The sequence below is a fragment of the Quercus suber genome, unplaced genomic scaffold, assembly GCF_002906115.3.
Source record: "Quercus suber isolate HL8 unplaced genomic scaffold, Cork oak 2.0 scaffold_41, whole genome shotgun sequence".
NCBI lineage: Eukaryota > Viridiplantae > Streptophyta > Magnoliopsida > Fagales > Fagaceae > Quercus > Quercus suber.
Window position 1 is genome coordinate 755939 of NW_027069506.1, and position 25086 is coordinate 781024.

The 25086-nt window shown below is 37.6% G+C and overlaps 2 protein-coding genes across 10 annotated transcripts; both read left to right on the forward strand.

Annotated features, from left to right (window-relative positions):
• Nucleotides 1–11596: 11596 nt before the first annotated feature.
• On the forward strand, nt 11597–24713 carry LOC112030856 (putative disease resistance protein RGA4). 9 transcript variants are annotated; one of them, XM_065771233.1, is made up of 8 exons: nt 11597–15893; nt 16175–16225; nt 17197–17280; nt 17351–20852; nt 21126–21176; nt 22175–22258; nt 23697–23910; nt 24217–24713. In XM_065771233.1, the coding sequence occupies exon 1, from the start codon at nt 14346–14348 to the stop codon at nt 15870–15872; it is 1527 nt and encodes a 508-aa protein (XP_065627305.1). In that variant the 5' UTR covers nt 11597–14345; the 3' UTR covers nt 15873–15893; nt 16175–16225; nt 17197–17280; nt 17351–20852; nt 21126–21176; nt 22175–22258; nt 23697–23910; nt 24217–24713. The 9 variants fall into 9 exon arrangements, with proteins under 9 accessions (XP_065627305.1, XP_023919288.1, XP_065627304.1 ...); XM_024063520.2 differs by having other exon boundaries at nt 20283–20852; XM_065771232.1 differs by having other exon boundaries at nt 20283–20852; nt 23697–23895.
• On the forward strand, nt 13347–14090 carry LOC112030833 (disease resistance protein RGA2-like). The gene has a single exon (XM_024063496.1). The coding sequence runs from the start codon at nt 13347–13349 to the stop codon at nt 14088–14090; it is 744 nt and encodes a 247-aa protein (XP_023919264.1).
• Nucleotides 24714–25086: the final 373 nt, after the last annotated feature.

The following is a 25086-nucleotide window of genomic DNA, read 5'->3' on the forward strand; positions in this document are numbered from 1 at the left end:
AGATGAGGTTCTTTTTTCCTACCTGGCGATCACCACTTACGCGATTAGTTTTGTTCTGATACGAGTAGACAATGGAGTACAGCGGCCAGTCTACTATGTGAGTAAGTCGCTTCACGAGGCCGAAGTACGTTACCTGCCCTTGGAAAAGGCTATTTTGGCAGTGGTGCACACCACGAGAAAACTTCCCCATTATTTTCAGGCGCATACGGTGGTCATCCTAACTCAGTATCCGATCAAAGCAATACTTCAGAGTGCAGACTATACTGGCAGGGTTGCCAAGTGGGGCACAATCCTAGGGGCTTTTGATGTCAAGTATATGCCCCGTATCTCCGTGAAAGGTCAAGTGCTCGCCGATCTGGTGGCCAAATTTGCTGAAGGTTCTGAAGAAATAGAGGCAAGCCTAAGTGGCGTGGATGAAAAAACAGTTGGCCTTATCTCTGCACAACCTATTTCATCCTGGAAGGTGTATGTGGATGGGGCGGCAAATCAGCGGGGGTCAGGAGTGGGACTTGTACTGATATCTCCTAAGAAAGTCATCATTGAGAAGTCTCTAAGGCTGGGGTTCTCAGCTACTAATAACGAGGCTGAATATGAAGCTTTTTTAATGGGGATGGTAATGGTCAATAAGCTAGGCGGAAAAACGGTGGAAATCTTCTCGGATTCGGGGTTGGTCATGGGCCAGGTCAGAGGGGAATTGGAAGCTCGAGACACAAGAATGCAGAAATACTTGAGCTAGGTTAAGCGTATGCAAGTCAATTTTGAATTCTTTGAGATAACCTATGTCCCTAGGAGCGGAAATGCCCATGCAGACTCTTTAGCCACCCTTGCCACCTCCTCGGCGCAAAACCTACCTCGGATGATAATGGTTAAAGACTTGAGCACACCTACCCAAGTAACGACAGAAACGCTTTAGGTCAACCAAATTAGCTTGGCGCGTAGCTGGATGGATCCTATAATACTATTCCTTGAGAAGGATATATTGCCTGAGGACAAATCAGAGGCAGAGAAGATACGAAGGAAGGCTCCTCGTTTTTGGCTATTCGAGGATAAGAAGTTGTACAAACGCTCTTACTCTGGGCCCTATCTGCTTTGTGTACGCCTTGAAGCGTCAGAGGATCTTCTAGAAGAGCTACATGAAGGAATTTGTGGTAGTCATACTGGAGGAAGGTCTTTGTCTCACAAGGCGATTACCCAAGGGTACTAGTGGCCAGGCATGCAAAAGGAAGCTCAGGAGTATGTAAGGAAATGTGATCAATGCCAAAGGTTTGCGCCGAACATTCATCAGCCGGGAGGAGTCCTCAATCCTCTTTCTAGTCCTTGGCCTTTCGCTCAGTGGGGCTTGGACATCGTTGGCCCTTTCCCTAGGGCAGTAGGAAATAAGAAGTACCTGCTAGTTGGCACGGACTATTTCATGAAGTAGGTTGAAGCTGAGCCTCTGGCTAACATCAGGGATGTGGATGTCAAAAGATTCCTCTTAAGGAATATAATTACTCGATTTGGGGTTCCTCAAGCTCTCATCTCGGACAACGGTCTACAATTTGACAGCAAGGCTTTTAGGAGGTATTGTTCCGACCTGGGGATAAAGAACAGATATTCCACTCCGGCCTATCCACAGGGAAATGGACAGGCCGAGGCTGTCAACAAAGTCATAGTAGGTGGACTTAAGAAAAGGCTGGATGATGCAAAGGGAAGATGGGTAGAGGAACTTCCACATGTCCTCTGGGTGTATAGAACAACGCCCCGACGATCAACAGGGGAGACCCCATTTTCAATGACGTATGAAGCTGAGGCCGTGATCCTTATTGAAACGGGCTTTCCAACGCTGAGAACCAGTACTTTCACCTCGGATGGGAACGATGAGCTATTGAAGAAAAGTCTAGACTTGATAGACGAGCGACGAGAAAAGGTAATGGTTCAATTAGCATACTACCAGCACAAGCTAAAGCAGGGCTATGATGCAAATGTCAGACTAAGGCCGTTAGCTCCAGGAGATTTGGTGTTAAGGAAGGTCTTGGGAAATACCAAAAACTCAGCCTGGGGAAAGTTGGGGCCTAATTGGGAAGGGTCATATCGTATTACATCTGTAGCAGGGATAGGGGCTTATTACTTAGAAGATTTAGATGAAAAAACTATATTCCATCCCTGGAATGTAAGCAACCTGAAGAGGTATTATTATTAACAAGTTATGTTTCACTTTCTTTTATAGTTTATCTTGCTTCTGCAATATATGCTTCTGAAATCAATGGAAGTATTAAATAGAAACTAAGTCATGTCAGGTCCTCGGACTACAACTTAGTGAAAATTAATACACTATCAATGGAAGTGTTAAACAGAAATTGAGTCATGTCAGGTCATCGGACCACAACTTAGTGGAAATTAATACACTATCAATGGAAGTATTAAACAGAAACTAAGTCATGTCAGGTCCTCAGACCACAACTTAGTGGAAATTAATACACTATCAATGGAAGTGTTAAACAGAAACTAAGTCATGTCAGGTCCTCGGACCACAACTTAGTGGAAATTAATACACTATCAATGGAAGTGTTAAACAGAAACTAAGTCATGTCAGGTCCTCGGACCACAACTTAGTGGAAATTAATACACTATCAATGGAAGTGTTAAACAGAAACTAAGTCATGTCAGGTCCTCGGATCATAACTTAGTGGAAATTAATACACTATCAATGGAAGTGTTAAACAGAAACTAAATCATGTCAGGTCATCGGACCACAACTTAGTGAAAATTAATACACTATCAATGGAAGTGTTAAACAGAAACTAAGTTATGTCAGGTCCTCGGACCACAACTTAGTGGAAATTAATACACTATCAATGGAAGTATTACACATAGGTTAAGGTATAACGAATTGTTTTGACAACAAACTTAGTTGAAATCCATGCCTTCTAAAGGGGGTTCGTGTAATTAGAGATACATATCGAAACAAATGCCATGAGCATCACTTAAAGCATTTCAAGGTGCTCAATACCTCTTTGGGTGAAATGTTAGAATGCTATCCTAGATACGGATATTTTTTAAGGAATTTACAGGGAGCCTTTATAGGGCCGTGGAGGTCACTGCTATAGTCTGTTTTGGTTCCCAATGAGCGTATGAAAGTTATGTTTCTCCCTTATAATGTCAACTTCCATTCTTTTATAGTCCAAGATCATGTAGAAAAAATATAGATAATAAAGAACATTCACGTAAGAAATTATACAAGTGACAAACGAAACCTCAATATCTCTTATAAATCTTGAAAAAGAAGTACACGTTGCAATAAGAAATGTCTTTAGAAGGGTTTAAAAAAAAGGGGGGGGGGAGAGAATAAAAATGAAATGAAAGGGAAACTAAAGGGAATCTAATTACAATTAACTATTTGGTTAATTTTATTTGGAGCTTATGAGGAGGGGCTTTGCCAGCTGCCTCAGGAGGAACATCTTTTTCCTGTGCCTTAGGAGCTTCTCCAACAGGCAAGGTGGTTGAGGCTAAGGCTTGCTCAAAAGTTTGAGAAGCTGCTTCACCCTTGGGTCCTTCTACTCCTTTATCCGAGGACAGGTCCTTCGCCCTTTCAGGCACTTTAGGTTGCTCCTGCTGATCGATTGAGGGAGGAGCCATAGTTTGAGCTTCCTTGGTTGGTTCAACAGCTGTAAAGGATGCCTTTCCTTGTTGAATAGAAGGACTGGGGGCTCGAATAGCTGGGGGGAGATAAACATTTTTAGGTCTTCTCAACTCTGATGAAGATTCAACCCCAGCTCGGTTGAGAGCTTCTTGCTAGGTCAAGGAGCAGTACTCTCGGCACACAACAGGCACCTCAGCCCGGAAAGTATCCTCTGTCTCCGCAATGCCCACGCCATAGCCATGCTGCTCGGCTGCGTCTCTTTCTTTTTCAGCCTCAGCATTGGACTTTTCAGCTTGATCTTTGAGTTTCTGGGCTTCCTCCAGTTGTTTCTGCAGAGTTAGCACCTGTTCCTTGGAAGTTGCCAGCTGAGAATTAGCATCACGCAAGAGCTTTCTTTGGTCCTCGGCCTGTCTTTGGGCTCTATCCAAAGCTGAGTCAGCACTTTTCCGAGCATTTTCTTCATCGGCTAACTTTTTCTTCACCTGCGCAACGTTTTGTTCAGCAGCATTGAGTGTGCGCACAGCTGCAATCCTTTTCTTCCTCTCCTCATCTATCTGCTGGTAGCAAGAATCGGTTATCTCCTCCAACCTGAAAGTGGCTTGAACGGCCTAGAATAAAAGGAGTTAGAAATACAGAACAAGGAGTTATGTGCATGATGTCTATGATAAGAAACAATAATAATATAACAATAAGGGCGTCATATCATGCCCAAGTATCTCTTGGTATTCTGAAAGACCTCATTTCTCTTGATGGCCCTCAGCTCAGCCATATCCTTGGGAAGAAGAAGTGTTTCCTCTAAAGCCGAGGCGACGCGGCACCCAATTCCGCCATTGAAGTCCCTAATTGAGGCATCCTCCCTCAGAGGCTCCCCACCGAGCATGGGAGCTGGGAGCCAGGCCTCAGGTTCCGAGGATTAAGTGGTCGTCTTGTCCACCACTCGCTGCGACCCGTGGCTAATTTTTTGCTGCTTAGTAGCTCTTTGGTCCTCATCTTCACGGGTCGTGTGAGATCTCCTAGCATCCACCACTTCTTTATCCTTTGGCTCTCTCCTCCTCTTTGGATCACTGGGTTCGATCGCAAGTGGCTGAGGTGGCCGAGGATGAAGAGAAGGAGGAGGTGGAAGGTTGGGCTGAACTGGCCTCTCCACCACCACCCTGCCAGGCTGGCCTTTGATTACATCCTTCAATCTCCTCTGGCTTTTCCTTTGGATGCCCATGTCCTCAGAGGTCACCTCAGGAGATTGAGGTTGATTGAAAACTTCAAATTCGTCTGCAGAATTTGACAATTCTACAAGTCCCCCTGAAGTTTCTTCTTCTTCTTCTTCTTTTTCTTCTTCTTCTTCCTCCTTCACTTCCCGGGGAACGGAGCGTGACGATGAAGCTCCTGTAGAGGGAGTGGCCTTGGACAACGGCTCAGTGAAAGGAACACCTTCAGGAATTGGAACGCCCTTAGGAACAATGAATCCTTCAAAGGCTACACTGATACGGTGGAGCCGAGGATCTTTTGCCTTTATCACGCACTTAGGAGCTTGAAAGGCCTTGGAAATTGGTTTGTACTTGAGGATTAAATGTGCTGCTCTCAGTTGGCCGTCAGAGGGGTTCACATACACCTCGGATCGTAGGATTCTGTCTAAGCTCTCCCTGTTAATCAGTTTGATATTCGGTCTGGTGGCGCGCTTGTCTGCAAAGTCATTAAAACATGGAAGGAAAACTTTGTCAGAGATAAAAGTAGCTTGAATTAAAAATATAATCTAACTTATAAGGGCGTACATCCTAAGAACCCCACCTGGTCGTCCCTCTTCCGTCGGATAGGGAAAACCATCATGCCACTCCCTGGAAAAAATAAGGAAATCATCTTTCAAACCCTTGTTTGATGTAGGGAGGCACTGGATCAATCTTACTTCAGGGAACCTGGACTTAAGGTAATATCCCTGACCCTTCAAATGATTGAGGTTATATACCCAGTTCACATCGTGATGGGTCAGACCTAGACTTTACTGGGCATTTAGGACCTCTATACTCCCAAGCACCCTGAACATATTCGAGGCGCACTGTGTGGGGGATAATCTAAAGAACCTGAGGTAACTTCTAGTTAGACTACCCATCGGGATAGTCATCCCTCCCTCTATAAAAGCGATCATAGGGATGACTACTTCCCCCGTTTTCCTATCATGTAACCACGTTTTTGTGGAGGCATATCTCATACCCACTGTTGGGGGAATCCTATACTTGGCTCTAAATGCTTCTATTTGCTCCTCGGAGTCAACTAGATACTTGAATCTACCCATTTCCTAACAGTTGTAAAGAAAAACTGGCGCAGAAGATGGAAAACTAAGGAAGGTTAAGGAAACTTACAGGTTTGAAAAATGAGCTCCTCGGACGGGCTCCTAGTATTTATGAGAGCGTGGAGTAATGAGAGAGAGACAGGTTCAATGAATATGCGCTGAGACGGTGTGATTTGTAACTGAAGAGAGATTTGATTTGAAAGGCCCTTTATAAGGGCACAGAAATTGGGAGCGGGAAAAATCCTGCCCATAAATGCGAAGAATCCCCCACCGTTAGATTTGCATCAGGTCGTTGAACGTGTGGGACAAGGAAGCCGTCATCATTTAATAATGGCGTGCTCCTGACGCCGAAACGTCAGGAGCGTGCCTTGAGCAAGCAGAAAGGCATTCTGAAGGCAGGGAAAGTCTACGAAATAAGTGAGGGCAGGATATCAAAATCTCCCTTTTTCCCGAGATGACAAAAAGCAAGATTTTGAGGGGCTATTGTGGGGCTTGTTATTTAAAAGGACACAGGAATCATAAGAAGTGGGCTTGGGGCCCAACGGCCCAGTCCGAGGACACTCACATGTCCGAGGATATTTTAAAAGAATTATTGTGGGAATAATATACGAAAAAGGGATGGAAGTCATGTATAGTGGCACAACACACGTCCGAGGATAAAACTCACCTCGGATACCGCAGTCCGAGGTGGATGTAACTATCATTTTATCCAGGATACTCCGCAAAGTTGTATCTGAACTGGATATTGAATATAGACCTAAGGAAAAGTCGGGAAAGATAACAAATATCTTCCAAGGCTATCACCTCCACATTAAATGCTTTCCAGCTAACCCTCTGGCCGCATTAATGTGGAGGTGATACCTGAACAGTAACCAAGCAGCTTTATGACCACTGGGCAAAGGTTCTGGTAGGTGCTGGATGGGACAGAAAGGAGTTCCCAGGATAAGAACTACACGTGTACAATGGAAATGGAGGAAGGAACGTAGTATATAACATGGAAGCGAATGACATTAGAGAGGACTTTTACTTTTTTTGGAAGAAAAAGGAAAGAAGAACAATAAAGCTCAGAAAAAGGCTCACTAAAACCTAGCCGAGGAGAGTCTTTCTCATACAATCAAGTTGAAGTGTCTTTTATTACCCTATAACTATAACCTTTCCTATTGAGTAGCACTAGTTCTTGTACCCACACTCTAAAAATTTATTGTTTGGGCTTGTTGGGCTGAAAACCCATTTATACTCTGGGTCCAATCCAAATTGAGTCCCTACAATAGCTATTGATCGTTAATTTTTTAGAAATTTTACAAGCATGGAGGATGTAAGAAGAAGATGCAATCAAATGATAGATTTGTCAAAATTCACCTCTAATAAAAAGATATTGAGTAAGGTTATAACTTTAAGCTACAACCAATTTTGTAACTAAATTTTGTACTTTCTAATATTCTGAACCTTAAAATCAGTTCATAGCACACTGCCACTACTCTGCGAAATCTTACATGTTTTTTAGTCTCATGCCAAAAACATGAGACAGAGAATGAAGGTTGAAGACCAAAAAAATTAAAAAAACACACACACACACACTTACCATTGATGCATTAATCATTGAGAACTAGCAAAAGAGAAAAGAAGAAATACACTATAAGTCAAATATGCATATAAATTGACACAAAGTGGTTCAAGCTAGCCAATAAAAAATCGGATCACAAATGAGTAGAAGCTTGGATTTTTGTATATCTATGAACGTCTGTTACGTACAACCTATATCTTATAAATGTTCATAGTAGAATGGAGCGTTATGTCTCTGTTTGCTTCTATGTATTTTTCTATGAGTGCCTTTTATTTGCCCTTTCCACTTTTTGTAAATTCCTTAATAGCATTTATGAATATTATACTTGTCACAGGTTTTGTAGGGAGACCCTGTGGAGATCTGAGATGAGAGTGAATTCCATTTGCAGTGATTTAAAGAGAGGACAGAATGGGTGTGTTGTGATGTTCTTATGTTAACGAGACTTCTACACTTCATTTTGTCTTGTTGCATACTTTTCACCATGTTTTGTTCTTGCTGTACCTTTGCTTTTATAGTAGTTGTATTACAGTAATATTTTGTAATAAAACATTTATAATTTGGAGTGAATATGTTGTTTTCTATAATCATATATTTTGGATATGAATCCTAACATGTGTGTGATGGTAACATGAGATTTTTTATTACTTTGTTTTATTTAAAATTAAATTAAAAAAAATCTCTTTTCCTCTTCCTCACGAGAGAAGCCACAGCAAAAAGAAGAGGCCATAACATTAATTCCACCTTGTGATGGTATTTGTGACACTCACTTTAATTAGCTTAATTACTATTGGATTTACCGAGAAGCCAACGGGCCATATGTGCAATCTTACAGAAATGTTTATATGTTCTTCAAGGTGGTATCAAGACATGGCAAAACGGGCAGGTCGGGTTAGATCAATCGAGTTTGTGGGTCAATCAGATCGTGGGTTAAAATATGTCATTTTTAAGCAGGTTAATCGGGTTGTAGGTCGGGTCAGTTGACCCGTGTTTTTTAAACAAGTTTTTTTTTGAAATAAATACAATTTGTCAATTATTTATGAGTTTCTCAACCGTGATTAAATTTTCACCGGTAATATTGTTACTAATTACCACCAGACGCTTTTGATATGTTCACATCGGCACCGTAGTGTCTTTTGGCTTTGGTGAGTACTGAGGAGCAAGGGAAATCCCAATTCTTTAATATTAGTGTACAATGCATGTGAATGTTGTACGTGTTGATAAATTACTAAATTGGATATTTACTGGTTGTACTTTTTGTAGAGTAGAGGGCAGAGGCGGAGCTGAAAGTGTAGGGGTAGAGAGGCGCAAGCTTGAAACGGGAAAAGTGTGGAAGTGTGAAATGAAGGGCAGAGGGCCAGAGGCTCAGCGCAAGAGACGATCAGAGGAAGTGAGGAACTGACTCACTGAGGAGGCTTTGACGCTTTGGCCCTTGTGGATGTGGCTGTCACGTTTCAGGCTTCAGTGTTTCCCACTTGGGTCCGTTTGAATAGCACTTATTGTTGCTGAAAGTTGCTAAAAACTGATTATTGCTGAAAACACTGTAGCAAAATAATTTTTAAATGTGTGAATAGTGTTGTGGGACCCATTTTTAATATTAAATATTACGTAAACAGTACATAAACAGTGCGTGAACAGTGTACGTACAGTACATGTACAGTACATTTTGTCCAGTCAAAAAAACCGGCCCAAAAAAAAAAAAAAAAAAAAAAAGAGAAAACGTGAAATGGAAAACGTGCCGCAACTTACCGTGGAATCCAAACACAGGCTTTCACTCTTTCATGTTTGTGAGTCTGTGACTGAATTGTGCCTTTGGTAATTCCGTAATTGGCTTTGGAAGTTTGGACTACAGCTAAGCTAGTCAAGCTCATTATATTTTTTCTTTTTTTTAATGGTTGTGTTGTGTCACACTGTAACTTGTGCTGTCTTGTCTAGAGACTGGTTGTCTCATTCTCCCTTGTCAATTTGTCATGGCTGTGGAGGCAGTGAAGAGCTAAAGCTTTTATGCTTAATTGGTTGGGATTCGTGAAGCTTTAATGCTTTATTTACGATTGCATTGGTTTGGACCTGGTGCTTTGTGTTTTATGATACTAATACAGTAAATTCACGTCAGGTGCAATACTTAGGATATTATACTTGGTGCAATACTTAATTAATGACTAAAATTAAAAGTTGAAAAAACAACTTTTAATTCATCTATTAAATAAAATCTATTAAAAAAGAGTTAAAAAGTTAAAATTAAAAAATAAAAAATGTTAAAAAAATTGCGAGGAAAGTGATGCGAATCCCTAATACAATAATACTTAGTATTAGGAGTTTGTTTAAATATTTTTTTAACGAAAATTTTTTAACAAATTGGGTCACGGGTTATATGGGTTGGGTCGGATTGACTCGAAAAAAATTGAGTTGGGTCACAGGTTAATTCGTTTTTATTTTGGATCAAAAAAATCAAATTTGAATTAAGTATTTTTTAAATTGAGTCGGGTAAAAAAATTTTGACATTTTTTACCATGTCCAGACCAATGCTCCTATATATGGTTCTAAGCTTAAAGAAGCTTATTTATACTGTCGTTGCATGCCATTGTTTTTTTGAGAGTGACCTTACTGTGACCATTATGAATAATTTCACAATAGTTTCTTACTTTTCTTTTACTTGCTGTATAGGTGGTCGAGAGTGTGAATGGGTCTTTGTGAAAAGGAGATAAAGTCGAATAAGAATGGTATGAGAATGAGAAAAGGAACATTTTGAAGTGCCAAGCACCTCTATTCAGTGCCATGTAAGAACCAGTGGCGACTCTAAGAATTTTTTTCAGGGTGTTCCTTGGGTATATGGAAAAATTATAAGATCCACATGGTGGACAGGTGATGTGGTCCACCATCCCACTAAAAAACTGCCACTAGTCTAAAATTGTTAGTTAGAAAATTTTTTCAAACAGAAATTAATTAATGACTCAGTAATTTTAAGCAAGTGGAAGTTTTTTAGTGGAATTGTGAACAAATAGCGTGGTCTACCAGAAGACCCTATAATTTCTTGGGTATGTGGTTTTCTTACCAAATATTTGTCCATAATTCTAGGAAAAGAATAAACAATAAACTATAAGTTCATTTGAAATATTAATAAAATTATTAATTATTGTTGTTTAGTTTTTTTTTTTTTTTTGAAGGTGAATTATTGTTGTTTAGTTGTTTTATTAATTTGTTTGTCTTTTATAAATTATAATTTGTTATATTGTTATTTCATTAATTATAAAATTATTAATTGTTGTTTAGCATAATATAATTTAATTTGTTTGTCTTTTATAATATATTGGTTAATTAAATTTTTAATTATTTTTTATTAGTTGATTCCCCTAATTAATTATTAGTTAATTAAATTATTGTTTATTAGTTGCACTAGCACACACCCCATGTGTATTTACTTCCCTCAATTCAAATATTCTACCCCGGCCCCATGCCCCCAATCATCGCCCACCATGGTTTTAAAAACCGGTGCAGTGAAAGAACCAGAAAAATGAGTGGCTATTGGTTTTTTGGTCAGATCGGAGTTCGACTGGTGGTCAAACTGGTGACATCATAAATAATTTAACTAATAAATAAATAATTATAAAAAAAATAAAATTAAATAAATAAGAATATAGATACTGATATTTACTAAAAAAGATATAAAATTTTAGAAGTATTTTCATGTTAAATTTAACTCAAATTAAAAGAAAAATAAATTATCATTTTTTTAGAGGAAGAAAAAGAAGTTCACCTAAACAAACTACACAAAAAAAAGGTTATGTTTTAAAGTTTTATAATCATATATAATTTTCAGTATTTTTAACAAAACCATTATTTAATTTAAAAATATTTACCTATGTTAATATAATTTCACATCTAAATATTTCTTCTAAAAAATTGTATTTATTATAAAAATATTTTATGCTAGTCTTGAATGTTGCAATAACATTATCGGTGTACGAAGTGCAAATAATTTGATTGACCCCTCAAACCCACTGTACCCACATAAGCCATATCACAAACGTATTTATCCAAAAAAAAAAAGAAAAAAAAAGAAAGAGTAAAGTGGTCTGCCTCTCCCACCTAACTATCAACGTGGCCAAAGGATATCCACCCACATATTGTCCTCTCCTCTCCTTGTCTAAAAAGTCTAAACAAATTGCTAAAATCTCTCTCTCTCTCTGAACATTTAGAAGAAGAAGAAGAAGTAGCGGCAGAGCTGCAGTTTCGTCTCTTTCTCTGTTTCCTCCAAAGCCTTGTTCTGCTCCTCGCCCAAATTAAGAGATATTTCTTATTTCATAATCATTTTCTCACATATTCTCTGTTACAATTTTTTTTTTCCAGATTTTCTGTTACAATTTTTTTTTTTTTTTTTTTTTTAGATTTTAGTTCAAAATTTGTTTGGCATAAAAAAAGTTTGAGGGTGTTCCTCATTTTTTTGAGGGTGTTCCTAATTTTTTTTTAACGGTAGATAAATAAAAAATTTTAAATTTTTATATATAAATTTTTTTTTTTCAGGTCAGGGTGTTCCTGGGAACACCCTGAACCAAACGTGGCGTCGCCACAGGTAAGAACGACCAGGTTATGGGCCCATAATTCAGTACTATTATGCTGTAACACATGGAATTCTGGAAAGATAAATGGGTCCAAAAGTATTTGGCTTTACAAATGCATTGAAATTTTTTGGTCTCACTGACACAGCATTAGCAATGAGATAGTGCTCGACTGGACCCATCATAACCCAAAAATACAGAGGATGGTGTCAAAATTTGTGAACCTCTACTTTTCCTTAGCTTTATGTCCCAGTATATAATCCTTATTTTCCTTCGGTGGATCAAAGATAGTGACTTTCCACTCAATTATTGAGCAATACTGGGGTCTTCTTGCCTTTCTCTTTTGTCTTCACAGAAACCATTATTGAGAAGTGGGGCCGCTGTTAAAGAAGTCATTATTGAGCGGTGGAGCCGTTGTTCACATTTACCTGTTAATTTCTAAGTGGACTTTGTCTTTACATAACTAGCCAAGTCTTCCTTCGCATCCACTTTAATCTTCCTCCTCTCATATCTCAATCTACTCTCTATCAGCTAAGCTTGCTACGTTTTCTTTCATTCAACAAGAACAAATGGCCGATGCAATCCTCTATGGCGTTGTGCAGACGATCATTGAAAGCTTGGGCTCTTCCACTCTCAATCAGATCGGATCGATATGGGGTGTCAACGATGAGCTTGAAAAAATGAAAAACACTATTTCCACCATTCAAGCTGTACTTGAGGATGCAGAGGAGCAGCAGGTCAAGAACCGCCAAGTCAAGAACTGGCTCATGAAGCTCAGAGATGCAGCTTTTGATGCGGATGACTTGTTGAGCGAGTTCTCCACTTATGTGTTGCAGCAAGAGGTGATGGATGGTCATGAAATTGTAAAGAAGGTACGCACTTTCTTTTCTAGTTCAAACCAACTTGTTTTTGGTAATGAGATGGCTGGCAAACTAAGTGCTATGAGGGAGAGGTTTAATGATATAGCGAGTGATAGGAACAATTTCCAATTGATAGAGCGTCCTTTAGAGACACGGGCTGTGAGTAGGGAGAGGGAAACTCACTCGTTTGTACGTGACAAAGAAGTTATCGGGAGAGAGGAGGATAAGAAGGCCATCATAGGTCTATTGCAAGACTCTGATGTGAAAGAAAATGTTTCGTTCATATCCATAGTAGGAATTGGTGGGCTAGGGAAGACCACACTTGCTCAATATGTATACAATGATAAGATAGTCAAGGCTCATTTTGAATTGAAAATCTGGGTGTGTTTCTGATGTATTTGACGTGAAAACAATTGTTGAAAATATAATTATATCCGCAACTAGAAAAAAACCTGAAAGCCTTATAATGGAACATTTGCAAATTGAACTTCGCGAAATTCTTAATCAAAAGATGTATTTACTTGTGTTGGATGATGTGTGGAATGAGAATGAAGAAACATGGGGTAAATTGAGAACTCTTTTGTTGGATGGTAAAAGGGGAAGTAAGGTGGTGATAACTACACGGACTAAATTGGTTGCACATATTACCAGCCCAATGTCACGATATTCTCTAAAGGGCCTGTCAGAGGATCAGTCTTGGTCATTATTGAAGCAAATGGCATTTGAAGAAGGGCAAGAGACCATCAATACTAACTTTAAAGCAATTGGTATGGATATAGTAAAAAAATGTAAGGGAGTGCCTCTTGCTATAAAGATAATAGGACGGGTCTTAAATCACAAAAAAACAGAAGCTGAATGGTCATACATCAAGAATATTGAACTCACTAAGGTACCTAAGTTGAAAGATGGTATTATGCCGGTTTTAAAATTGAGTTATGATCATCTCCTACCACGTTTGAAATGTTGTTTCGCATATTGTTCATTGTTTCCCAAAGATTATTTGATTGATAAGTTGAAATTGATACAACTATGGATAGCACAAGGATTTATCCAATCACCAGATGAGGACTTACTACTAGTGGATGTTGCCGATGATTACTTCAAGCAGCTACTTTGGAGATCCTTCTTCCAAGAAGCAGAAGAAGATGGAGGCAAGAGTAGGAGTTTTAAAATGCATGATTTAATTCATGATCTTGCGCAATATGTATGAGAGACTGATTGTACACTGGTTGATTCCAATGCAAAAAATGTGAAAGAAAAAGGACACCATCTATCGTTTCCATTTTACAATGTTTCATTCTTTGAGGAGAATTTAAGCAAGTTGGTTAAAGCAAACAAGGTACGAACATTTATATTAGTGAACAATAATTGGGCCTATAATCAGGGAAGAATTGAAGAATCAACTCTCGAAAAACTTATTTATAGTTTTAGATACTTGCGTGCATTAGGCCTACATGGTTTAAATATGAAGATGTTGCCAGATACCACAGGTACTTTGATGTGTCTAAAGTACCTTGACCTTTCCTCTAATGATATTGAGGTTCTCCCTAGTTCTATTACAAAATTGGTGAATTTGCAAACGCTAAAGCTCTGTAAGTGTGAAAAGCTTAGGGAGTTACCAGTAGACATTCAAAAAATGGTCAGCCTCAAGCACCTTGACCTAGAAGATTGTAAGAATTTGACTCATATGCCATGTGGATTAGGGCAATTGACTTCCCTTCAAACATTAAACTTATTTGTTGTGAGTAAGGGTTCTTCCAGTGGACTGGTAGAATTAAACAAGCTAAACGACCTGAGAGGAAATATAGATATTATAAATTTGGCATGGGTGAAAGATGCCACCTTAGAATTCAAGGTTGCAAATTTGAAGGAGAAGGAACATCTCAGTGGATTGAGATTTTTTTGGAATCTGAAGGGTGATGATGGTGTAGATGCCAGTGATGATGAAAGTTCCGTGGAGGGTGATGATGGCGTAGATGCCAGTGATGATGAAAATTTCGTGGAGGGTGATGATGGCGTAGATGCCAGTGATGATGAATTTCATTCCGTGGAGGGTGATGATGGTGTAGATGCCAGTGATGATGAAAATTCCATGGATGGCCTCCAACCACATCAAAGTTTAAAATCTTTGGAAGTGGACGGGTACATGGGTGTGAGGTTTTCAAGTTGGCTTTCATTCTTAACAAATCTCGCTGAATTAAGAATACGCGATTGTAAGAAGTGCCAATATTTGCCACCGTTGTATCAACTCTCATCTCTACGAAATCTAACTGTTTCGAGAATGGATGGTCTGGAGTACATGACAGATGGGGATATGAATGATGAGATATCTGCTTCACTGGCATCACCATCAACATTTTTCCCATCCCTTGAGAGACTCTGGCTTGTTTATTGTCATAATCTAAAGGGATGGTGGAGGAGTGTGGATAAGGGGAATGAGGCAACAACGACATCAACAATATCATCATCATCATCATCATCATCAACTAATCACTATCACCAACACATGCCGTACTTTCCGCGTCTTTCTTTTTTTGATATCAGGTATTGCCCTAAGATGACTTGCATGCCGCTATTTCCAAATCTTGAAGGAGGGCTTTATTTGAGTAATAGCAGTTGGAAGGCATTGGAAGAGACAATGGAGATGAATAATAGGGGAGGAAGGGCTTCTTCATTTCCGTCCTCTTCCTCTTCCTCTTCCTCTTCCTCCTCCTTCTCCCCTCCTCTCTCCAAATTAAAGAAATTGTGTTTGCAACAAATTGAGGAGTTGGAGTCTCTGCCAGAGGAGTGGTTTAAAAACCTAACTTCTCTTCAGACATTATATATTTTGTGGTGTCCCAATCTGACGTCACTTCCCGAAGGGATGAGTCACCTCACCTCTTTACAGACCCTATATATAGAAGATTGTCCCCAATTAAAGCAAAGATGCGAGAAGGAAAATGGAGAGGATTGGGATAAGATTTCTCACATCCCATGTCTTATCATAAGATGAACTACTGCATACGCTTCCCTGGTATGTTCTTCACTCTTCTCTGATTTTTTTTTTATTTTTTATTTTTATTTTTTAATTTTAAAAACTTCTTTTATAATTTATGTAATTCCAGACGCAACATTTTCAGAGCACAGGCAGAACCAAAATTAAAAAACTCTATAATTTCTTTTTATACACACAAAATTAAAAAAAAAAACAGAACTTTACGTTTTCTTTTTCCTCAGTTTCTTTTTCTTCGCCTAGATATAGCCTGGGCCTCATTATCTGGGTTTCTGAATGTGTGATTGATACTGAAATTGCAGAAAGAACATGACATGGATTTCAAAGAGACAGGAAGGAGGGAAGAAGAAAGCGTAAGTGTTATATAAGCGACTCTAAATTTTGTTATTTTCTTTTAAATTGGGATTTGATTAATTTGTTTTGGTTTTAGTTGTCTTTATGTAAAAATTTTCTGGGTTTCTTTTAAAATATACATTTTTTATACTTGTTGGGTTCCATTTTAAGTGTCTATTAAAACAAGTATGGCTTTTTGACTCTTCCATTGCGCTAGAACCACTGTTGATTCAAATTCCTCTTCGTAAACAAGAGTTGGCATGTGAAGAAAATTATTGAGCTATTGTGTTTATCGGCAATACTAAAATTTTATAATTTACAATATTAGCTTCGTTCATACAAGTATAAGAAAATATTTTGAGTTTGTGAACTAATGAATTAAGGAGGGGCATACTATCCAAGGCAAGATTAATGTTACAGTGTCTTTTAGGTAGCATCCAAAGGTATTTTCTTTTCTAATGTCCCTATTGTTTTAAACTTGCTTATTTCTTCTTGCTTATGTGTTGCACTATAAATCCACAGACCATTTCCAATGATTTTGGGGTGTCACGAACTTGATTGTACTGTTTGAAGATGAGATTGCGAGTTGGTCATTACTGATATACTACACTAATAATTATGTTCAAGGATTTCTAGGTTGAGATTAGGCTTAAAGAATAGCTGGATATGGTTATAAACTTTGGAAAACAAATGCACAAAGGATAGTAAGGAAGAAAAGGAAGAAGAAAAAAACATAGAGGGTGAGAGAGAGATGAGACAAGATTGCCTCAGAATCAGAAGGAGGCCTTTTCTGGAGTTTCAGCTAGAAAATAATTACTAGAATCTTCATTGTCAATTGGGTGCAACCACTTAAAATTCTAATTATTGATGTTTTTAGTTGTTTGTCCATAACTTGCTTAAATGGAGATGACATCTGCATAGCGTTTTATTTTATTTTATTTTTTTTTGCTACTGATCTTTTGGAAAATTTATTTACTCTTTCTTTATGCCGAGATATTTTGAAGTGCGAAGCAAATTTTTGGAAGGGTGTCAGCAAGAGACAAGGGACGATTGGCAAAAACATCTCACATCCTAGGTATGTGCTTAACTGTTTATTCTTTGCCTTTTCTAATGATGAGAAACATCTCAGTTGATCTCATATGCAGAACCAATTGAGGGCTCTGTAATTCAGCGGTATCATCATAGTGAAATTCACCTTCTCCTCTTTCTGTCATATCAGCCAGAGTATTGAATTTGTCAGTTCTTGAAGTTTTCTGCTGTTGGTTTTTTCCCTTCATGATCAGCTGGCAAAGCAAAATGACTGTTGTTACCACTTGGAAAATAGAAGCATGCTTATACTCATTCCCTTTTTCTTGCTGATAGACACAACTTTCCAGTCATTACTGTTCTCTGCTCTTTCCTTGCTCGCCAATACTTTTATAACTCAGTTTTGGGTATCAACTTTCATAGGTGGCATCATTGTGGTTTCGAATTATATTCAACAATAACTTCTGCATAATTCCCATTGGCACTCACCACTTATATCTACCTCCACACAACTTTGAGCAAAATTCATTCTAGTTCATTGTTGAGCTATAGTGTATAAATAAAGGGGAATCCCTGCTCCACTAGCTATTTAACCAAGTCTACTAGGTGTCAAATAGGAATAAAAAATGTGAAATGCTTAATCCAAATAGGAATTTTTTAAATTGGATTTTTAAGAGATGCATGCTAGGGTTCCACTTCCTCAATATTAGAGGTCTGTTAGCATTGTGCCACATTCTGGATTTCTGTACATCAAGAGACTCTTTATTGTAAAAACACTCCACATTTTCCTCAAATATTTTGATGGCTTTACAATAATCCCACCATGCAACAACTAAGAATTTGTCACAAATTTTTGGGGTCAGCTAATAATCTCATCATCAACCTATAGAATTTACATTCAAAATTCCTCTGATACAGAACCCCTGAATGGACCTTTCCAACCAAGAACTGGTTTATTTCTGTCTTCCTTATTCCCCATCATGATTAACCATACCAGAGCTGATTTTCACCCCAAATTCTGTCTTGTGATGACACAAAGCATGCTGCATGCCTTAGTCTCTGCCAACAAACCAATTTTCACATAAGGTAACTTAGAATCAGACACAACACACACATATACAAAGAATATTTCCCACAGAGTATGCTTTGTTTTCCCGCATACACTTGCTGTTTACACTCTCAAACAACTTTAAGGATCATGTTGGATTTTTGTAAAAAAAGAAATGAAAAAAAAAAGGATCACATAGGAAATAATTATCTATAGCAGTTACCAAGTAATTACTCTTGGGCTTGCTACACAAATCTGGGAATTGCCTTTAGGACACAACTGCTGGCTGTCCTAGAGCATGGTTGCACTGCCAGCACCTTTGCTTGGTAACTGCTTGGTAACTACTATATCATGTTGATGCCACCTGTTCAACACGTGCACTGCCTATGCACATGTTCCAACCCATCATAGGCCGTGCAAACCAACCTGTTAGGTCAAGTAAACTTCCCAACACTCAGCCTTGGTTTGTGCATACCACAGCCAAGCCATGTTTTTTCCACATAAACCCAGCATGACACAAATTTAGGCAGTCCAGCCCTACCTTGTACATAAGTAAGGCACCTGTTCCTCAACAACTTGCTTGTGGCCAAGACCATGCAAGGCTGCCACAGCACACCACTGCACGTGCTGCCCACAACAAACACATGGCCTACAACTTGCTAGGCAATGACCACAGTTCCAACACAATCACAATGCCATCATCATGCTGTCAACTTAGCCAACTTGTGTGGCCTCGCCCCACATAGAGGGGCAGCACAACCTGTTGCTACTTAAAACACCTTTCTCAGCCCATGGCATGCATCCCTCATGTTCATGGGTTTGTGTGGGTGCAAGTTGCCACCATATGCAGCTACCTATATTGGGATTAAGGGTCTAACACTAGTGGCCATTGTCAACTCATGCATAACTAATCTAGTAGAAGATTCCCAAATCTCAAAATTCACACACCCCTTTTGAGTTTTGAATCTCATTGGCTCACATCCCTGCAAAGCAATTCTGCAACTTCCAGCAATTCTATTGTGTCTAAGAAGTTGAAACTTGGGGAATAATGCACTTTTTGAGAACTCTGAGAATCCTACACCTTCTAAGAAATATTCTCAGTGCGATTTAGAGTTGTCTGCATCAGTGAATGATCTTGATCTAGATCTGCAATACTATCATTAGGTTTTCCTTGTCCACGCTCGAAAGCATCCACTTCCTCAGACTAATTCAAAGGCATGGTGTGAGAACCTTGATCAGGACTCTTAATAGTTAATTCCTTTATTAGATTGAGTCCCCTCACCGCTACCACCACCTCTTGACAACAAATGAAGTGAAAACTTTGCCATGATTACCATGAAAATGCAAGAGAGGGTGATGGCGCATGTTAGCATGACTAATCTGTACCAAGAGCATTTTTGTAAACTAATCATCAAGCATACCATGAGGAATATTGTAATGTTGATTTAGTGTAGTTCTGGTTTCAAATAGATGGTTTTGTTTCAGCAACTATACATGCTGTGTGCTTGGTCACAACTGCTATTAGATGATGATTTTTATTTATGAAGGTTCCTCTTTTCAGTTAATACTTTTTTGCCATATCAGGATTTTTATTTATTTTTGGATAAGTAATGATTTTTTATTTATTTATTTATTTAAAATTATAAAAATTTTGTTTATATTTTTTGGCTGCTACAGTTTTTGCGAAATGATAACGTGGTTATGTTTCAAATTTATGCCTTCTAGACTAGTGTCTGCTGGTGTTTGATCTATAGTCTAATAAGATTACTGCAGACCTGTGTTTGCAAGTTATAATTCACCTTTGTTGTTAGTGTTTTAAAGTAATCTTGAAAGCCATCTCCTTTAGGTACAACTTGAAAATCTCTTATTTGGTATTAATTTTGGTGGTACTCTAGAGTCTGGAATTTGTTGAAAACTCTACTTATTTTGCTGGTTGATCGCTATAAAGTATGTACTGTGAATTATTTTGGAAATGAGAGATTACTATTTATTCCTTGTTTTAGGAATAAACAACAACATCAACAATATCATTATCATCATCAACTAATCACTATCACCAGTGCATACCGTCATTTCTGCGTCTTTCTTATTTATGGTGGCGGAATTGCCCTAAGATGACTTGCATGCTGCTATTTCCAAATCTTGAAGGGCTTGAATTGATGAATAGCAGTTTGAAGGCATTGGAAGAGACAATAGAGATGAATAATACGGGAGGAAGGGCTTCTTCATTTCCGTCCTCTTCCTCTTCCTCTTCCTCCTCCTCCTCCCCTCCTCTTTCCCAATTAAAGTATTTGTCTCTGACTCTGCAGTTGGAGTCTCTGCTAGAGTGGTTTAAAAACCTAAATTCTCTTGAGAGATTACATATTTTGGAGTGTCCCAATTTGACGTCACTTCCCGAATGGATGAGTCACCTCACCTCTTTACAGACCCTGCGTATCAGCGATTGTCCCCAATTAAAGCAAAGATGCGAGAAGGAAAATGGAGAGGATTGGGATAAGATTTCTCACATCCCAAATCTTTTCATCGATGAGGATTAATTTGAGAAAAGTTGAACTACTGCATACGCTTCCCTGGTATGTTCTTCACTCTTCTCTGATTTTTTTTTTTTTTTTAATTTAAAAAAATTCTTTTATAATTTCTGTAATTCCAGACGCAACATTTTCAAAGCACAAGCAAAACCAAAATTAAAAAACTCTATAATTTCTTTTCATACACACAAAATTAAAAAAAAAAAAAAAAACAGAACTTTACGTTTTCTTTTTCCCCAGTTTCTTTTTCTTCGCCTAGATATAGTATGGGCCTCATTATCTGGGTTTCTGAATGTGTGATTGATATTGAAATTGCAGAAAGAACATGACATGGATTTTAAAGAGACAGAAAGGAGGGAAGAAGAAAGCGTAAGTGTTATATAAGCGACTCTAAATTTTGTTTATTTTCTTTTAAATTGGGATTTGATTAATTTGTTTTGGTTTTAGTTGTCTTTATGTAAAAATTTGAAATTTTATATAAAAAATTTCTGGGTTTCTTTTAAAATATACATTTTTTATACTTGTTGGGTTCCATTTTAAGTGTCTATTAAAACAAGTATGGCTTTTTGACTCTTCCATTGTGCTAGAACCACTATTGATTCAACCTTCTCTTCGTAAACAAGAGTTGGCATGTGAAGAAAAATATTGAGCTATTGTGTCTATTGGCAATACTAAAATTTTATAATTTACAATATTAGCTTGGTTCATACAGGTATAAGAAAATATTTTGAGTTATTGAACTAATGAATTAAGGAGGGGCATACTATCTAAGGCAAGATTAATGTTACAGTATCTTTTAGGTAGCTTCCAAAGGTATTTCCTTTTCTAATGTCCCTATTGTTCGAAACTTGCTTATTTCTTCTTGCTTATGTGTTGCACTATAAATCCACATACCATTTCCAATGATTTTGGGGTGTCATGAACTTGATTGTACTGTTTGAAGAAGAGATTGCGAGTTGGTCATTACTGATATACTTCACTAATAATTATGTTTAAGGATTTCTAGGTTGAGATTAGGCTTAAAGAATAGCTGGATATGGTTATAAACTCTGGAGAACAAATGCACAAAGGATAGTAAGGAAGAAAAGGAAGAAGAAAAAAACAGAGAGGGTGAGAGAGAGATGAGACAATATTGCCTCAAAATCAGAAGGAGGCCTTTTCTGGAGTTTCAGCTAGAAAATAATTACTAGAATCTTCATTGTCAATTGGGTGCAACCACTTAAAATTCTAATTATCGATGTTTTTAGTTGTTTGTCCATAACTTGCTTAAATGGAGATGACATCTGCATAGCATTTTATTTTACTTTTTTTTTTTTTTTTTTTGCTACTGATCTTTTGGAAAATTTATTTACTCTTTCTTTATGCAGAGATATTTTGAAGTGCAAAGCAAATTTTTGAAAGGGTGCCAGCAGGAAACAAGGGACTATTGCTAAAAACATCTCACATCCTAAGTATGTGCTTAATTGTTTATTCTTTGCTTTTTCTAATGATGAGAAACATCTTAGTTGATCTCATATGTAGAACCAATTGAGGGCTCTGTAATTTTGCAACAAGTCAGCTAATGAAGCATAGGGAAATCAAGGTTTTATAGCTTACATAATTGTAGCTTGGTTCATAAGGTGTATAAGAAAAGGAGTTGAAATTATAGAAGTAATGAACAATGAAGTTTATACAGGATAAAATCAGGGTTATAGTGTCTTTTAGGCTCCATCTAAAGGTAGACCTTTTCTGTCATAAGTTCAATTCTTGATTTCTAAACTTAAAACTGGGCTTGATCTTATATCTCAATAAAAACTGGGCTTGATCTCATGATTTTTTAATTAACCTTTTTACTTGTCATAAAAGAAATATATATATATATATATATTTTACATCTAAAGCACGGAGTTTCAATCCTTTATCAATCAAAAATAAAGAGTCATTCAGTAGAATGACTTCTCAATTTGCCCAAAACAATGTTGAAAAGGAGAATTAAAAAAATCCTTTAACAAGTTATTTCTACTGTAATGGTAATGATCATACTTTTTTCCTTCTTTCTCACTTTTCCACTCTCTGTCTTCCACGACCTAGTAAACCCGACAACCCATTTTCAAACATCACAACGTTGATTTGACTTAAAGGCAGTGGCTTAACGTGGTTTATCAATTTATTTTCATGCGGTTTTTTGAAAGAAAGTTGCATTGTTGTGTTATGTAGCAAGTGAAAATGACCGTGCTTCCAGCATTTGATTTTGTATTGGGTGTAGGTCTGCTCGAGGTTAATGGGGGTGACAATCACATGCATTACATTATTTGCCTTGATTCATTCTACTCTAATATTGTCAAATATGTTTAACTTGTTTGCTTTCTAGAATTGTCAGGCTTGGTTAGATTATTAGTTGTGCTTTTCATTATGTGAATTATGAATATCTTATTGCCATGGCATTTACATTACATGAATTGTGCTTTGTTGTGTTTTCTTTAAGTAAATGTATAAATGCATTGTTGGTTTCCTATTGTTTCTGATGGTGTGGAAGTTTGATTTTTTTTTTTTTTAGTTTTTAGTTTTTTTTTTTTTTTTTTTTTTTTTTTTTTCTCTTTCTGAATCTCTCTACTGCATTTGGGGCCATTTGATTGATTTTTTTTTTTTAATAGTATGATTCTTTTTTTAAATATCATTTTTTGTCTGTTAAAACATATAAGAAACAAAAAAAGAGAATGAATGAATTAATGAATGGTAAAAGCATCTTGGTTGGTTGCTATGAAAATGTATGAGAAGGATGTAATTTTAGTTTGAATCTCATGGTTTTGTTGATATGCTTAGTGTATCTTTGGTTCCTATGAGAAACTGTTTGGTTTTGTTTCTTGTTATTGTGACAAAGTTCTGTTTCACATTTGTTGGAATTTTCAGCAATCACCCTAACGATTCAGTGTCATGTAGCCGTATGGGAGATCCCGTGGCATCAGTGCTTTACAGCCTAGTTACTAGATGCAAGTCTACCAATGCACTACGAAGACCCTCATGCCCGCCTGCAACATGTATAGATGTGGGGCTTTGCTCTGCTGCCATTGGATAAAGACTTTGATGCGCCTCTTTGTAAAACCTTAAGGTTGTGGAAGCACTGGTTAGCATTCACGGTCCTAACCATATTGGCTTGAATTTGGGTGATAGTTTTATGAATATATTAATGAATAAACTATTGAATATTTATTTATCTATTAGTATATCTTATATATGTTTATCAAAGTGGAGCTATTTCGGCGTGTGCGTGTGTTTCTTTGTAATTTTTTGAGTAAATTTTTTTCTTTCTAATTTGCTCTTTGCTCTTTTTTGTAAATTCAAGAATAGCATTTGTGAATATTCTACTTGTTACAAATTATTAGAGAGATACTATGTGAAGGTTTGAGAAGAGTGTGATTTCCATGTGCAGTGGTTCCAAGCAGAAACCTTCTGAAATAGGTTTAATCACGGGCGTTGAATTTGAGAAACAAGACAGTAACATCATTTCAATTTTTCTTGAATTATCGTGCTTTGATGATTTAATTGGATTCAAAAGTTCTGTGGAAGAAGAATGTCATGATATTGATGAGGCAAGCTTGTGGTATGGGAGGAGAATAGGGTCAAAGATGATGGATTTGAAGAGAAGACAGCCCTCATGACTGCTACCACGTTTGGAAGCAAGGGTGTGTTGAATTATATACTGGAAATCAGCTGTGTTGATGTTAACTAGGCTTGTGGTTTGGATGGGCTTCTGCACCTCATTTTGTTTCTGCTATGGACTTTGCTATTTCAACTGAGGTTATTAAGCTCTTGCTTGATGCTTCTACACTTCATTTTGTCTTGTTGCATACTATTGACTATGTACAGTAAAGCTTGTTCATTTTATTCTTTCTTTTAGTGAAATTTGTTCATTTTATTCTTTCTTTAGTTAAACTTGTTCATTTTATGCTTGCTGTTTCTTTGCTATATAATAGTAAATTGTATTTAAGTAATATGGTGTAATAGAAGATGTATTTGGGGTGCATGTTGATTTCTATAATCATGCATTTTGGATAGGCATAATTCGAGTGTTATAAGAGAAGCTGGGGTGGATGCATTTCTATAATCATGAATTTTGGATATGTATCTGGGGTGGATGTTAATGAATTCCTTCTTGTGTTTTATTAAAAAAGAATCTCTTTTCGTCTTCCTCATAAGATAAGAGAGGCTGCAGTAAAAATAGGAGGTGGAAGAGGAGAACGAAGTTTGCTACTACAACAATTGTGGCCAACAAGGGAGGTCATACATTAGGTGACGTAGG